The 17,583-nt window shown below is 43.8% G+C and overlaps 1 protein-coding gene across 2 annotated transcripts in view; it reads right to left on the bottom strand.

Annotated features, from left to right (window-relative positions):
- The window catches only part of plekho1a (pleckstrin homology domain containing, family O member 1a), a 43,962-nt gene extending 27,880 nt beyond the window's left edge, over positions 1–16,082 (bottom strand). Inside the window, exons 1-3 of one of the 2 annotated variants that reach the window (XM_061741966.1) lie at positions 15,874–16,082; positions 13,896–14,045; positions 590–730 (exon numbers count right to left, since the gene is read on the bottom strand). In XM_061741966.1, the coding sequence (XP_061597950.1) occupies positions 590–730; positions 13,896–14,045; positions 15,874–15,900 (318 nt within the window). In that variant the 5' untranslated portion in view covers positions 15,901–16,082. The remainder of the gene's footprint in view (positions 1–589; positions 731–13,895; positions 14,046–15,873) is intronic. The other variant, XM_061741967.1, reaches the window with a different exon arrangement.
- Positions 16,083–17,583: the final 1,501 nt, after the last annotated feature.

Here is a 17,583-nt window from a genome sequence, read left to right as displayed (position 1 = left end):
GTAGTAATTGGACCATTTTTCCCTAAAGCAAATGTAGGCATCATATCAAATCAGAAATGGGAGTGAGTGTTCATGTAGAACCCAAGATGTCTTGTTATTTTACAATTTTGAGTCATTATCGTGAAAGTGATTTTTAGCATTTTTTAGCCAATTTCCGATTCTAAAGTGAAACTGGTTAGAGAAACAGCAAAGAAAACAGACTTGATCTTTAGAGAAAATATAGTTGATCCTTTTCAGTTGTCTAGATTACAGTGATGACTTGGTGGGGTCCACAACAATCCCTCTATACCATTTGGTGGTAATAACTCACAACCTACGCTGTTTACCAACCACCAATAAATGAAAGAAGACAGCAACATCATCATCTCATCAAGTTGGAAAAGAGACCAGGTCATTTTCAGAACTCAGAACTTTACATATTAGCACATTTCTGGAGTGAATCCTGCACTGATCTGGTGATGAGACAGGAAGACGGACAGGAGGCTTCGTGATGGCTGAGGTGAACAGGTTGACAGAAAGCAGGTAACAGTAAATGGTGTACAAGCCGCCTGATGGACGGTCAGGAGGGCAGATGGACAGAGGGACTCACCGGGTTTCCCGGATGTCGGCAGCGTAAGACGGTGAAGCGACTGTGATTTTTCTTGCTGCGACTCTTTGCCTTCCTCAACTCCTCTGAACGCTCATAATGAGCCAGGTCAAACACTTCCTGCGCTTTGCGCTCGTCTTTCACCTGCAAACACAAAAGCACAATATAAAAAAATAATGAGGATGTTCTGCAACAAAGCGGAACAACAAGCTTTTTAAACATTTGAAGCATTGTTTTATGGAAAGATGAGAAAAGACTTAGTGAGAGTGTTAAAAGAGTGATTTTTTTCCTTTTCTTTTCTTTAACCCAAGCAGACCTGTGGTCGGCTCAGAATTTCGAAATGGAACATCGATGTGTCCTCAAGTCTAATGGATTAAAAACTAGGTGGGAGCCCCAGAGTTCTCTCTCAACATTCACATACATTTCTTAACATCTGATCTCTAACAGAGTCGGTTTCTGCAGCTGCAGATTTTTGCCAGAATCCGTTCCTGAGCGGCATCAGAGAATCTTGTGATCCTGCAGACCTCAAACTGAAGATTATATCGGAGATCTGCTGCAACGTTACATCTCCTGCTGGTTTCTCTCATCTTACAATTTCAATTATCTCCTAAACACAGATTCAAAAACTAAAGAAGGCTTTCCCCTGCAGCATTCAGTTCTGATTCAGTTCTGATTTACATGGCACCGCTCATCTGATGTCTCTCTGTTGCTCTTTGTCTTTGCCTTGCCAACACACATGCACATACATTAACACCCAGAATCAGTGACACAGAAATACATGTGTGTTTTGTAACCCATACTGTAACAGCTGGTTAAACACAGGGTGCAGCTGCTCGCTTACAACCCAACACAAACCATCACTCCAGCCTTCTAAAACATGGTCCTTCTATTTCCTGCTTCGTGATGTTGTTGTTTTTGTGTTTTTTTCATCTTTACTCAGTGATGCTTGAACCACAGCTGCAACACACGGGCTACGTTCTGATGACCTAATTCACCCCTCACTGCCGTCTCTGACAGTTCCAACATCCAGCACTGCAAATACCTGCATCCAATCAGCAGCAAATGAGAGACGCTAACATCACCATGAGGGAATTGAAAGCGTAGCCAATCATAGCAGAACATATTGCACCCATCATTCTTTCTTGTGGTCCGTTTTCGAAGAAACAACTCATGCTTTGAGTGTGGTCACGCCTCATTTCTTGCTATGTCTTGCGGACAGTATGTGGATAGACTACAGTCGCTGTCGGATTACACAGTCAATCAATCACATAGTGTGAACACGACAATGACTTCAATACTCCCGGTGAGAAGAGATGGAAGTCATTTAGTCTAATAACAGCATTTGGCAAGCTCGAAAAGTTGTGTCACGTAAAGAAAATGAACAGTCTACTGTCATTGACCTAAGTGCCAAACAGATTTGATGGCATAGTGAGATACAAACCGGTCTCATTATTCCCAAAAGGGAAAAGTAACAATATCTGCTTCAACATGGACATGGAAGCAGCACCTAAACAACAACTTTGAATGGTTTCAGACAGACTGTGTTGGATCTCTAAACAGCAGGTACAAATCATAAATGTTAATCAGCATTCAAAAAAGTTGGCCAGTATAGAAAAGAGTGCCGACTGCCAGACTGGCACCACTAAGATAATTGTTTTTGAAGAAAAAGAAGAGATGATAAGTACTCTAATTCAGCCGGTAAGACGAAATTTGAAAAAGGATATTAAATCAGAATATTAGCACCCGTGTTTCAGAAAAGCTAGAATGTAAATGTGAAGGTTCTTTTTCTTTCACTATTTTCAATAAAATTGCAAATACTAAGAGGAGAAGTTGAGATACTGTATATGGTGTGGATTGTTTTTTTTTTTTTTCAGAGGAGTAACTAAAGTCAACCAAGGAACTGAGAATATGAAATGAAAAAGATGAAAAGATAAAGATAAAAGAAGTAAAAAGTAAAGGCAATAAACCCATCAGCTCAGGAATTCAATGAATAATGTATCAAATAGTCCCATTGATCATTACGTTTCCCAGTTTCAGCTGTTTGCTGACGGATGAATGCTGTTAGACTCAAACAATTAAGCTACAAGTAAAAAAAAAAAAAAAAATGAATGGTGTACACACTGTTCTCAGAGCATTTCTGGGCCAAACATCTGACTCATTTCCATGTTTTCCTGGCATGATTCAGATAAACTACGGTGGTGCTGTCGTCTCAGACCTACTCCCCACAAGAGAAGAACAGCAACAAACCAGAAACATAAAACTGTCACTGACACTTATTTTAATGATGCATTTGAAAAGAAAAACCTCATGCGTTGCAGATATTAATTCAAACTGCACTCGGGTGGTTTCTTCGTTTATATCCAGGGCCAGACTTGGACAAAAATAACAAACAGACCTTTTGGCTTGGAGTAACCAACTCCCAAACATGCGTATGTGAAGGTATCGATATTTAATATACACAATAGGATGTACCCAGAATGAACAATAATGGTAACTTTGTTTATGGGATATTTTTATGTATATAATATAAATGTTGTGATGCATTACAGAGTTATTTAAATAATGCAAACTACATTCGTGGGTCAACTCAACTGAGCAAGATCTCAAAGTGAGGAAGGCACTTGCATGGAGGGCCCTGAACGGGATGACCAGTGTTTGGAACTCCAACCTCCCCCGCCAAATCAGACTCAGCTTCTTCTTCGCGACAGTAGAGTCTGTTCTCCTCTATGGCAGTGAATGCTGGACCCTCAAACCAACCCTAGTGAAATCCCTGGACGGGTGCTACACCAGGATGTTGCGTGCAGTGCTTAACATCAGCAAGAATGCACATGTAACCAACCAAGTCCTATATGAAGGAATACCAAGGGTGAGCGAAAAGGTTGCTGTAAGGAGAATGAGACTTGCAGGGCACTGCCAAAGACACAAAGAACTGTCAGCCAGCAAGCTGGTGCTGTGGGAGCCAACACGCGGGCGCCGGTCAAGAGGACGTCCTACACCAACATATGTGGACATACTCAAGAAGGATGCCGGGGCCCAGAGTACCAGCGAACTGGAAAGTTGTATGGAGAATCGGGATGACTGGAGACAACGATGGACGGCTCGTCTGAGGACGACCTAGTAGTAGTAAACTACAGTATGGATTCCAAAAATGTATTAACTTAAACAAACAAACAGAGAGCCGGAACTTGACCAAGACCAAGACAACAACAAAAGAAACCATGACAAGAGACATGGTGGTAAAATAAGTCCAGATCTGCAGGAGCGAGGTACGAGACACAGGGGTGAACTAGTCAAGACACAAATAAAACACAAAACCGTGACACAAATCACATTCAAATGGAACACACCGTACGGTGAGGAGACTCCATATATGATCTCCATAATCCTGATAGTAATAAGAGTATTCAGTACTATTTATATAATCATTTTTACCACATAACTAAAAGTAAAACATACAACAATGTAATTTGTTGGCTGTTGCTGAAAAATACAAACAACCTACATGTTATAATTTCAATTTATTATAAGACAAACAATTTAGCAAAGCGCCAGAACCACAGATATAACCTATTTTATGATCTCCTGTGTATCTTCAAGATTCAAGATGTGTCATGATAGGACATATGATAGAAGTGAATAGCTTTTGCTGCTGATACTTGAGAGGCGAGCAGCAGGTAGACGCTGCTAGATATGCAGATGTTCAGGATGATAGGAGACTTTCTGGAATAAGAAGCTGGGAGGAGTGTAGCCTCCAGTCCACCTTTGATTGGCTCTGGGTGGTGTTTCTTAGGATGGAGCAACTGGGGATGAGGATGGGATTCACACAGAGGAAGATGTGAATAAATCAACCAGTGGGCTGAAGAAGGAAAAATCCGATCCCAACAGTTCTACAGACCCCAAGCTGGGCCGGGGCACCGGGAACGTCCTTGGTACGCCTGATTACCAGTCCAGTCCTGATTACCAGTCTAGTCCTGGTTACGTCCATTTCATCTCCTTGAAGATGCCAATAAAGTAAAAGAACCAGATGGAGAACATGCCAGAAGGGGATTCACGCGGCTCATCAGAGACATTTTCACTTCGTTCAACTTTTAAAAGTTTATGTAGGGAGAACTGTAGAGACAGAAACCAACACCGAATCTCTGCCACGGGAAAGACCCATGTTGTACTTTACAAATCGTCTAAATGAGATGTGGAGACGTTCATTCATTTTCAACAAAATGTAACTTTTCTGGAAACATAGATGAAAGCAGATGACGCTGCAGCAGGACTGACACGATTCACTCATTTACAGTTGGAAATTAATTCCTTTTCTGTTCTGTCCCGTCAGCACTGTTAAGCTTTCTGCACTCACTGGTCGCAGTTAAAGCCGGTTCCTGCATTACTGGCAGGCGTGTCAATGTGACCTCCTCCGCCTGCACAAGGTCTCGGGTTTTATCATGCCGTTACGTCTCACATTTTCAAAGCCGCACGAGATCCTGGGAAAGTGAGTTTTATGTGCATGACATCAGTACAAGCACTACCAGACAAAATATAAAGCTGATAAATGAAGCTTTTAGAGATTAAAGACTTTGCAATCTGTGTCATCTTTAACCAGCGGGAGGCCGGGAGTTCGTAACATTCGTGATTCTCGGCTGGAGCAAAAAGCTGAAATGCCCAGTATGATTATAAAATCCATTTAAATGTAAAACAACCGAGAAAGTAAACATTTAGCAACAAAAAAGGATAAAAGCCACTGACGCTCTGTCAAAGACACAGAATGACTCGCCTCACTGGCAAAAAAATGTAGATAATTTACACCACTCTTTAAGAGCGCTGCAAGGAAGATATCCGTCAATGTCATGGTCCTTTTTTCTGTATTTTTGAATCTATTTAGACTCATCTCCTTGTTGGCTCATTCTTCAGTTCTGTTTTTAATGGAAATGAGGTTTGCTTGTGTAAGTAAGTAAGCAAGCTTTACATGGTATTTTGTTTTGGAGGGACAGTTCTGCTGCATGTTCTGTTTAGTTCTTTTTTTTTTGGATATCTTCACCCTCTGACTTGATTCACAGTGATGGGGTACAGTATGAAATGAGTTCAACAAAGGTCAGGCTCTCATCACCAGCCACAGAAAAACAAAACTTACTTTATAAACGGCCTTATATTGATTGAATATGAAGGGTTGATTTCCAGTTCCAGTTAAAATGCCTGCAGGACCAACTGTCTCATATATTCAGTGCAGAAAAGGCTGATTCAAAAATCTTTAACGATCAAATCCGAGAAATCAGAAACACTCTTGACTTGACTTTTAATGGGACAACTGAATTACTGAAATTGTGTCATTCATTCTGCAACCTGTATATAAATATTGGTTTTACCCAACACAGTACGTCTGTCTGATGATATATAAATATTGTTAAAACATGATTTAATCTAAGACATGATCACAAAAAAGGGATTTTATAGACAGTAGTCTATAGTAGTAGTAGTTTAAATTGGAGCTTCATGAGCTCAGCATTGATCAGTCCAGAGTAAAGACATTGTTGTTCAGTCCTGGCTTTAGACTCATCTAAACTCTTTAACTCTCATGTCACTTCATCCCCCGAATCCCAGGCACCTCCTGTGAAGTTTCTGTCCTGATCCCGTCCCCTTAGTTTAAATGTGTGTTATTTTTTTTATTCACCTGAAATTCCTGCTTTGTAGTGTTTTTAGTAATATTCTTCCCTGGCCACGGAAGGACTGTTTTATCTAATATGAAATTGTCAACAAATGTAGGACCCAAAATCAGGAGACTGAGATGGCAAGAGATCCAGAACAACAGTAGTGCAGCGTCCAGACGGACGTGTTGAGGATGGACGGAGAAGATACAAGCAGCTTCTTTATTAAACAGACCCGGTTGCTGTCGGATGTAAACACGCCAAAACAACAGCAACTCAGACAAAGAACAGCAGCAGCCACTCTCAGCGGCTCCTTCAGCAGACACGTCCTCCCCAGCAACCCCCCCTCAAATACACATGCTCTGGTCCTGCCCCCCTCACACACACATGCTCTGGTCCTGCCCCCCCACACACACACATGCTCTGGTCCTGCCCCCCTCACACACACATGCTCTGGTCCTGCCCCCCCTCACACACACATGCTCTGGTCCTGCCCCCCCTCACACACACATGCTCTGGTCCTGTCCCCCCACACACACACATGCTCTGGTCCTGCCCCCCCTCACACACACACATGCTCTGGTCCTGCCCCCCCCCCCCACACACACATGCTCTGGTCCTGCCCCCCCTCACACGCATGCTCTGTTCCTGCCCCCCCCCCACACACACATGCTCTGGTCCTGCCCCCCCTCACACACACACACACACACACATGCTCTGGTCCTGCCATTTCACTCTGGCCAAATCCGAAGTGGAAAAATGCTTCTTAATAACTGATAAACCATGCATGATACTCACTGAACAGAGATTGTGGGGAAAAAAAGGCATATTTCTCGCAAATCAAACCACACTTTTAAATTGAAGTACTGCTCTGAGCGTCACATATAGCCGCAGACGGGATTACATTGGAGATGTCATACAATTTGGTGTATTCTATTTGCGTCTGAGAATTTTTCGCTACAAATGTCATCAAACCACACTTTTAAATTGAAGTATATGCATTTTTTAAAAAAGAGGAATGAGGAAACCGCTTGCGGGCTCTGAGCGTCCAATATAGCCGCAGACAGAATTACATTGGAGTCAATAGGAGCCTATTGCGTCTGAAAGAGACGCAGAAGGGTACCTTTTGCGTCAGTAGGTGTCGCCAAAGGTTCGTGACCGTTCGGCGGATTTCGACGCATTTGGAGTGAGACTGTGTTGCTCACACACAGGCATGCTCTGGTCCTGCCCCCCCTCACACATGCTCTGGTCCTGCCCCCCCCCTCACACACATGCTCTGGTCCTGCCCCCCCTCACACACACATGCTCTGGTCCTGCCCCCCTCACACACATGCTCTGGTCCTGCCCCCCCTCAAACACACATGCTCTGGTCCTGCCCCCCCTCGCCTTCCTCATCCACTCACTCACATGGATTCCAGATAACCCCACGTAAACATGAACTGCAGAACTTTCTGAACATTAACAGTCACAGCTGAACATCAATGCAGGAACGCTCCAGTGGTTTATTTAAACTAATAGCGCTGCTGAGCAGGATGGCAATGAATACAAACAAAAAGCACAACCCTGTTCAGAACACTGTAAGACATTTCAGGTCGGTTTAACTTGCAAATCTAAGTTCACCTGCTGTCTTAAAAATGCAAATGAACTCAACTTGAGGTTTACCTTTGTTTCAACTCAGAAATTAAAATTCAAAAAGTTGATTACACTACAATGTTCTAGTTGTTGCAACATGTTGTCAAAATTGATTTAACTTTTAATCACTTGCTATCTTAACTTGATACTGTGAGTTAAAATAAATAATCATTACACATTATTAATACAAGAAACTTGCATTAGCTAGTGGAACAAACACACATTTCTGCATTGTTGTAACTCACAGTTTCAAGTTAAAATAACTACATTTATACAATTTCCCATTTCAAGTTAAGAGGATTTATATTCCAAATTTGTTCCAACTTGCAGAATTTCACATTTTATTCTTGCATTTTTCCAAAAATATAACATTTATTAGAAAAAACATGTTTATAAGCTTAAACCTTGGGTTTTGGTACATTGCAAGCATGCCTTCACACGTTACAGTAATAGCGGTTTTCAACAGTCTCACACTTTGACAAGTATATCTCACACGTATGGGGTTGGGAAATCCAAAACTTGTCAGAACTTTTTGTGTTGAAGAGAGATAGTAAGTGGTCATAACTAAATGGAGCTGTAATGCTTTGTCCTATGAACATAATAGGGGTGTAAACACGTGAGTACACAGGAAGAAACAGGTGCAAATAGTAGAAACAAAAGAGTAACCCTGGCAATAAACAGACAAGATATACACACCAGGGCTGACAAGGTGCAAACATTCAGGGCAGATGACCTAGGGGAAGAGCTAAAACACGTGAGTGAATGAATGAATGAAAACCTTTATTGTCCCCGTAGGGAGCTTCGGTTTGTCAGCCAGCAACAGAACAGTTTAAGAAGAGTTAAAATAAGTTAAAAAGAGTTAAGTTAAAAAGCAGAGTAGATTAGTTGCTAATAAAAACAGTTAAGAGAATAAAATGCCAGTACATGTGCAAAAGCAAGTAGTGTGCAAAAAGTGCAGGTGTGCAAAAACACCAGTCCTCAGATCCCCCCCCCCCCCCCCGTCTGGTGGTCCGTTGTGCCTGGTTGTGGAGTCTAATGGCCACCGGCACAAATGACTGGCCAAAACGCTTGGTGCTCTGGCGGGGGAGGACAAGTCTGTGGCTGAAGGTTCCTCATCCCCATCAGTTCACCATTTAGGGGGTGGTGGGATTGTCCATGATGGCTGCAGCTTCCTCCTTGTCTTTAGTTCTGCCACCACCTCCAGACTGTACAGGCTGCTCCCACTACAGAGCCCTGCCGCGCTGCTGCTGCCCCTGCCCCTTCCGCGCTGCTGCTGCCCCCCCAACATGCCACTGCAAAAAAGAGGGCACTGGCAACGACGGTCTGATAAAATAGCCGCAGCAGCTACAGACATTAAAAGACCGTAACCTCCTTAAGAAGAATAGCCGGCTCTGCCCTTCCTTGTAGAGACTCGGTGTTATCAGTCCAGTCCAGTTTATTGTTCATTTGGACTCCCAGATATTTATAGGCAGTACTGGAGTTGAGGGGGAATGAGGTGGGATGAGGGGGGATGGCATCCCCCCTAAAATAAAAATGGTCCAAATCATCCCCCCTGTAAAACTGCCATCCCCGCTTATGTAATTTCATCAATGAATGTGGTTTTACTGCTATTTCAACATTTAGAGTCATCACCAGAAAAATAACACCAGAAAAATAACTTATTTGACAATTTTCACCTGTTTCAAGTACATTTTCACTTGAAATAAGTAGGAAAATCTGCCAGTGGGACAAGATTTATCTTCTCATGACAAGCAAAAAAATCTTGTTCCACTGGCAGATTTTTCTACTTAATTTAAGTGAAAATCTACTTGAAACATGTGAAAATTGTTGTTTTTTCCAGTGATGAGTCTTGTTTTATGTTTTAAGTGTAATGAGATTTCTTTTACTAAAATGAGACATTTTAACTAGAAATAAGACAAATATTCTTGTTAAGATTTAGAGTTTTTGCAGTGATCCATTATACTTATCCTGTGAAGGACAGAGTCATATTGATAAGTTCAGAAAACTGTTTTTTATTGTTGTGTTTTGATGTATTTGATGTAAGCCCAGTGGATATTTAAAGCTTACAGAAGGCTGCATTTAACTGCTGCTATGTCATTCCTGCAGTATTTCTGCAGGTGTTTTGGTCACTGCTATTATTTGTAATATATTATATTATTTGTAATCAGCACAAATTATCTGTCCCCATATGATAAAATCCACCACCCCCCTGATTTTTTTTTACAACTCGAGTAGTGTTTATAGGTGTCCACCCTCTCCACCTCCACCCCCCGGATGGAAATGGGGTTGGGAATCCTCTCACTCCTCCCAAAATCCACCAGCATCTCCTTTGTCTTGGTGGTGTTAAGCTGGAGACCTGGCTCTCCACCAGGTCCCTGTACTCCTCTTCCCAGTTGTCGCTGATGTAACCCACGATGACGGAGTCGTCAGAGAACTTTTGTAGGTGGCATTTGTCTGAGTTGACTTGAAAAACTGATGTGTAGAGGGTGAATAGAAATGGTGCCAACACCGTTCCCTGGGGGGCGCCAGCTCTGCGACTGGCAGCCCTGCAGTCTGACATCCTGGTGTCTACTGGGGAGGCAGTTGTGGGTCCAGTCCACCAGGGTGTCCTCCACACTCATCACTGCCCGCAGCAATGGCCTGATGGTGTTCAATGCACTAGAGAAGTCAAAGAACCCAGGACCCAGACTTTCAAAATAAAACAAGAACAAACAAACCCAGAAACTGTTACACTAAGATGGTGTTTCCTTCACTTCCCTGTGTCTTGGATTCACTCCTGATGGTCTCAGTAATCGTGAAATGACTTCCAAAAGGCAAAAATAAATTCAGTATTCACTTCACGAGCAAATTATCATAAATGAAGATGTGAGGGGAAACAGTGATCGTGCAGCTGTGATTCACCAGTGAAGGTTTTCACTGACTTCCACAAACTTAAAGCTCCTCTAGGAATTATTTCTACTTAATGACAAGTATTTTTATTCCCACAAACATGAGAAAAAATACATCTATTTAACAACATAATAATGTCTTGCTGACAAAATGTATTTACTTGGTCTTTTATGGCAAAATTTGCCCCTTTTAGAGTGGGAGTCTGCTGGAGACAGATATTTGATATCTATCTGGAGACTCTCAGCGGTATCTCACCCTAACACACTCTCAGACTGGCCTCCATTTCAACCTATGGCTGCTTGCGCTTTGGGGAAATGGTATGATCATGTGCAGATGACTGATAAAGCAACATGAACAACACGCACCTTTTAGACCCCAATTCACATCTTCCGCATTTCCATGATTTAAAATGAAGCTGTGCAGATAATTAGCTTTTAATGTGTCAGCCGGTAGAATAATGTTCAGCGCGTGCTTGTCCTCTGCGTGAATTTGAAGTCATGTGGTGTGTTTAATGGCCGCAGGGAGACCAGCAGTTGCAGCTGAACATTTGTCGATATCACAGCCGGTGCGATCAATACAACGCTTGAGCTTCAGCTCTGTCGCATAAAAAAAAAAAATCCATTCCAGTGCCGAGACGAACAACATCAGTCAAAGATGCTTCCTGTGTCTCAAAAACATACGTCCGATGGTCGCAGCTTTGATCTGAATCAACATGTCTGCAGTTTTCATTAGGAAAAGCACAAATATCGGCAGAGATATCCTAAGCTCAAGACAAATACAAGTCTGAATCTTGAAGAAATGAACCTCCTCACTGTGGTAGATTAAAAGTGGAGCTAATCCTCTCAAAGATAGAAAACCTCTGCTCCACACACACACACACACACACACACACACACACACACACACACACACACACACACACACACACACACACACACACACACACACACACACACACACACACACACACACACACACACACACACACACACACACACACACACACACAGGCTTCCCTCAGGAGGGATTTATAAGTCCTGGATGAACACGCTGCTGAGTACAGAAACCAGACCAAACACTGAGAGTAACCATGCAAAGAAATCATAAGTACTGGATGTAATTCCATTAAACTGACTAACGCACACTGAGACCTGAAACCTAATTCTGACCTTGAAACATGTCTTTACCTTGAAATGGAAACATCTGACATGAGGTAGGTTTTTGTTATCATAAGGGGAAAGATCAGTCAAGTCAACATGTCTGTGGAAATACAGTTAGTTAAACAACATCCATACACGCACCAACATGGTTAATGTAGGTCATTATAACGATCCTCGGTTCGGCCGGTCAACCTCAACAGATGAAGTATACGGGAGTAAAAACAAGAGTTGAACTAAATAGACCTCTGTATGAGAAAAAACACAAAACAATAGCATATTTTTCTGACAACATGTCTGCATTTAGCTGAAATGATGTATTTTAAAGCAGCAGATGGTGTTAATGTGGTGCACATTGTATAACCCTACAGGGGTTAGGAGCAATGTTTCTGCTCGTTTATCACACTGTGATCATTTTGCCACACTTTGTAGTCAATTTGTGTCTCTTCTTAGCCTTTATTTTCTAGATCTCTGTGGTTGCTTTATGTCTGTTTGCAGTAATTTCCCGTCTCTGCGGTGGTGGTGTTATTCTTCTCTTCATGGTTGTTTATTTCTGTGGTCGTTATGCATCTGTTTGTGGTTGATTGCTGTGATTTTGCATGCAAGAAGACACAAAATACACCAATTATTTGTTGCGTAACTGTGTCTCTTTGAGATGTGGGGACAGGGTTCATTTTCATTGCGTCACGGCGCAGCTCCGTGTGGTCTTTGGGTCTGTGAAACACGCACTCGCTTACAGACATCTTTCCTTTGAAGTCTGCGTGTCTGCAGGGCCAAAACCCCCGGCTGAGATGCAGAAGAAGTGTTCAGGAGAAAGTCTGACTCAGCATCCCACTTTCCTGCGCTGTTGCATAACAGACGGTGACAAACACCGAGCAGAGGCAGAGTAGTCCTGCTGCAGAGAACTGCAGAGTTCAGGGAAAGGGAAGCCGTCTCCAAGAATTTACAAAGGATCAACTGAGGCTGAAGAACATCAGAGATAACGGTACCACTTGAAATAATACAAATGTCACGTCTGTTCATTTCTAATTTGCTTCTGACTGAATTCTGACAATCAATTCAAGATTCAAGACTCTTTATTTGTCATTGAGCACGATGAAATACATTTCAGCACAACCCGTCCAAAGAACACGAAAATAAATCAACAACATAAGACACAGATAAACAGGTGCCTGAGGCTGCAGCCATGGCAGGCACCGCTGTCCTCTCATTAGGTAGGAAAAGAATAACATTAGGAGAGAGGAGGAGAGAAAACCAACCTCACACTGTGTCCTGTGACACATGACACAGTGAAAACCATCAAACGTGCTACCAGGTCTTCTCCTGGCAGTCTTACACTGTTTTATCAGAATTAGCTCATATTGCATCAAAGGGAGAAGATTATTTAAATATACAGTTTTCTGGGGGGGATTGGGAGCAGCTAGGCTAGAGCTAGAGCTAGGCTAGAGCTAGAGCTAGGCTAGAGCTGGAGCTAGGCTAGAGCTAGAGCTGTCTTTGGCAGGAGGGTAACATCCAAGGCTCAGGACATCCTACTGTGTCCTGACCATCATCTCCATGCCCAGTTTGAACCAGTTTGAACCCCCCCCCCCCCGTTTTTGGTCTCTTTGTGGTTTGCTGGGACGTCTTTGGCTCCATTTTCAGATCGGGCAAGTTAACGTTTACTAGCAGAGGCACAGATCGGGTGGCCATCTGGTCTTTGTCAAGTGTGCAAAAGGTCCAAACTCTTTCTTCAAAGTGTAATTAGTCATAAAATCTATCAGCTCTGTTGCTGCGATAGAGATGCTCTTTTCTCTGCTGCAGCTTCAGGACACAAGCTGTCCTCATCTTTTTCTAAGCCTAACCCACAGTGACACCAAACAGCTGCTGGAGCTCAGAGCTTTGCCACTGTCCGACACACAAACCTTGCCAAAATCATTTTACATAATCGCCCCTCGTCGTGTCAGGCCGGACCCATCCATGTACTGGATGCCCTTTATTCAGTCTGCTTTGTGTCCTCACCTCTTTGTCTGAGATGTAGAGGTGGTCTCCTCTCAGCACCACGTACCGACTCCTCCACAGCTCCCTGAAAATGCCGCGACCGCAGAACTTCCGGATCCAGCCCACCTTCTCTGGCTGCTGGACCACCAGCGGACCGGAGTCCTGGACGCCCTGAAACCCAGAGACGGCATGAGGACTGAGAACAAGATCCCAGAAACCAGCAGCTTCCAGTAGACGAGCGCCAAACACAAGCCTCTCAGATAGGGTCTAATATAATGAGCATTTTAAGTAGATTAGTTGTTTTATTTGCATGTGGGCCAGGAAAAAAAAGCTTATGATAGGATAACAGGGAGGCATAACAGAAAAAAATGATATTTTCATTTCAAATATAAACAAAAAAAATCAATTTGACCACAATCCCTGTTAAGAAAAAAGAACGGCATGAAACTTGAGGAAATACTCTCTGATTTCACAAAGTTAAGAAGAGGAGATAAATCTTAAAGGTAGAAAAAGATGAAGGAAAGACAGAGAGGATGAAAACTGTCAATTTCAGATAAGGAACAGAGCGAGAAGATGTCAAGGATTAAAGCTTTCATTTCAGACTGAGGAGGATGGAAAAGCCCGAGAGATGAAGAGGAGTGAGAATCTTCACGATGATCGTGTCTGTCATGATCCCCCTGCTCTCTGTCAGTCTGACCTACTTTAATTACATAACAGCATGGCATCAACACAACATGAAAAGAAGGGAAAAGTTGGCGCCATACTGAAAGAGATTATCAACAACAACAAAAGAGTGAGTCGAGAAAGAGAAAAGAGTCATTTGAATGAAGAACTGATGACGATTCAAGACAAAAACAAAGGATATACTGAACAAGACTCGCCCAAATCTGACTTCAAAGTTACTCTGAACAACTAAAAACTGGTTTGTGACATGAGTTTATTATATTATATGACAAAAGAAGCTGCTGTAGTCTCGTAGCAAAAGAAAAGCTACATTTTTGTATCTTCAGACCACCTGACATTAAACTCTTGTTAGCACTTCATCTTTATGTTTCTCTCCATGGAGCTCAGACTTTACTGCCAGCATTAATTAATGCTCCTTCGGCACATCTAAAAGAGTAGTAATGATGGGAAACTACTGCACATTTTATTATGAAGTTTATGTGACATTTATCAGATTACTGGAGTTAGAGATTTGTCACTTTGAAGGACTGAATTCTATGAAGAGATGAAGTGAATATATGTGCAGCTGTTGTACAGCTTTGTTTCTACCACACCCTCAGGCTTTATTTCCTTTCTTTAGCTCTGTGATTCTCTGAGCTCATTAAAACTGATCAGACGAAGGAGTAAGAGTAGGGACTGCATAGAATGATGAGCAGGGAGGGATGTAATAAGAGTAAATTAATCCTTTAACTATAACTAAAAACTAAACTAAAATATAACAAGTATTGATATATGTGCACTTAACTTCATGTGGATCTTCTAAATGTTCTGCCAACAGTATGAAGGATTAAATAATAAATTAACAGGAAGGAACTGCATTCAGGCTACAGCTGCAGGGTTTGCAACAAATGTGAAGATGAGCAGAGGCTTCAATTAAAATATCAAGCTATTCATACTTGTACAGTACAAGCAGCACCAGATCTAATCATTGTGTAACAAAAGGTTGTAATTATTTTTGGATTTTATGAATGTATCGCTTATTATATTAAGGATCCAATTAGCAGAAACAACTCATAATGAAAATATGGTAATATTAAAGGAATCCAGCCCTTTTCTTCTCCCCCCTCTGCTGAGCAGCATGCATATTGATGAATAAATCAGAAATCTGTGGGGGTTTTCTCAATTGTTTGATCAGATCACTCAGTTGTCTGTTGTCACAATCATGCTTTCACATCACAGATGCACTGGTGAATTATGAGCGGATGAACGATCAGAACCGATCCGGTTCTGCAGGAATAAAAGCACAAGAAGATGAATATCGCCCTGCCGGACTGACCCGCCTGCTCTGGTTGCTCTTCTTCATCCTCCCTGCTGCGGGCGAGGAGGAGGCTCGGTTCTCCCGGAGCCGGCCACCGGCACCTCTGGTCGGGGAGGAGGCTCGGTTCTCCCGGAGCCGGCCACCGGCACCTCTGGTCCCGCTAGTTCCCGGCGTCGGTGTCGCTGCCGCCGCTCGCTCCGCGCTGCTGCTGCTGCTGCTGATGCTGATGCTGCTTCCTCAGCATCCGCTGTCTGGGGGAAGGATGGAGGGAGGGAGGGAGGCACCATCCTCCCTGCGCGTGCACCATCCTCCCTGCGCGTGCACCATCCTCCCGGCGCGTGCATCATCCTCCCTGCGCGTGCACCATCCTCCCTGCGCGTGCGTCGGGAGGATGATGCTCGCGCTGCTTGGCGCGAGCACGCGCTCTCCCATGCGGACGCGCGCGAGCCCCGGTATTTAGATGAAAGCAGGACCGACAGCGACCCCCAGCGACCAATCAGAAGACGCCACGTAACAGAAGACTGAATAATAATAATAATAATAATAATAATAATAATAATAATAATAATAATAATAATAATAATAATAATTATGTAGCAAACTGTTTAGTGTTGGCTCAAAAGGTGATTGTGTTATTGAAGGAGGGGGAGTGTTTTGTCCTGCCTGAGTTGCCGTACGGCTGTGACGTAGTTCATCCTGTTCCTGTTTTGAGTGTGGAGAAGAAAAATAAAGAAGCGGCGGCTACCGAATCCACTTTCACGTCTCCTGTCCCGTTTATGGGTTTATTATTAACACCTACCGTACAGGCGAACCCAGTACGCTCGGCTACATTGGTGGCAGCGGTGCTCTTGTACGTACCGCTGTGTTGGAGACTGTTAGGTGTCGCGCCGTGACTCGTGGACTCTCGGTTAGCTTCCCGGCTTCGTTGTGGTCATGTGGCTCGGGGACGAGGACCCTTTTAAACCCGGCAGGGCACGGTTTGAGAGACAATCACACGGCGGGGATATCAGAGTTGAGCTGCCCGCTCCTTTCTCTGGTGACGGGAGCCAGAGCTTCGTCAGCTGGGTGAGGCGGCTGGAAGTAGCCGTTAGCGCGACGGCGGGAAGCGGTCGTAGCCGCGACGAGGAGCTGGTGAGGATCCTTCCTACTCGTCTTGCCAAGTCAGCTTTCCTGCTATGGGACAGCCTCCCCGAAGCTACGAAATCGGATTATAATGCCGTTAAGGAGAGACTGGGAGCAGCTTTTGGACAGAGACAGTATATGGACCGCTTCAGAGCCAGCCTGTCGGCTCGGCTGCGCGCTCCGGGGGAGAGCTTGGAGGTGTTCGCTGCTGACGTGAGCCGGCTGGTCGCGGAGGCGTTCCCGGATTATGGTGCCGTTGCACAGAGAGAGGAGAAGTTTCGGCGTTCTCTGGCTGACCTGGACCCTGCGTTAAAGGCCAAGTGTCTCGAGCTGGGCGCTACGGACCTGGATGAGGCTCTGCTGGTGGCGGAGCGCTGTGAGAATGCCAGGGTGGCCCTGCAGAGAGACTGTGTGAGTACTGGTGCAGTTGCCTACACCGGGGGAGGGCCGTCTGTGCAGTCTGTGTCAGTCTCTGACAGCCTTCAGAGGGCTATTGAAAAGCTAACTGAAGAAATGCACGCCATGAAAGGGGAGATGAAAGGGATGTGTGAGGAAAATCAGAGACTGAGATCGCAGAATATGAACCTGAAGGGGCAGAGGCCCCGC

The sequence above is a fragment of the Cololabis saira genome, chromosome 15 (genome assembly GCF_033807715.1).
Source record: "Cololabis saira isolate AMF1-May2022 chromosome 15, fColSai1.1, whole genome shotgun sequence".
Lineage (NCBI taxonomy): Eukaryota > Metazoa > Chordata > Actinopteri > Beloniformes > Belonidae > Cololabis > Cololabis saira.
The sequence above is the reverse complement of the archived record's forward strand: the minus strand, read 5'-3'. Positions and strand labels throughout refer to the sequence as shown.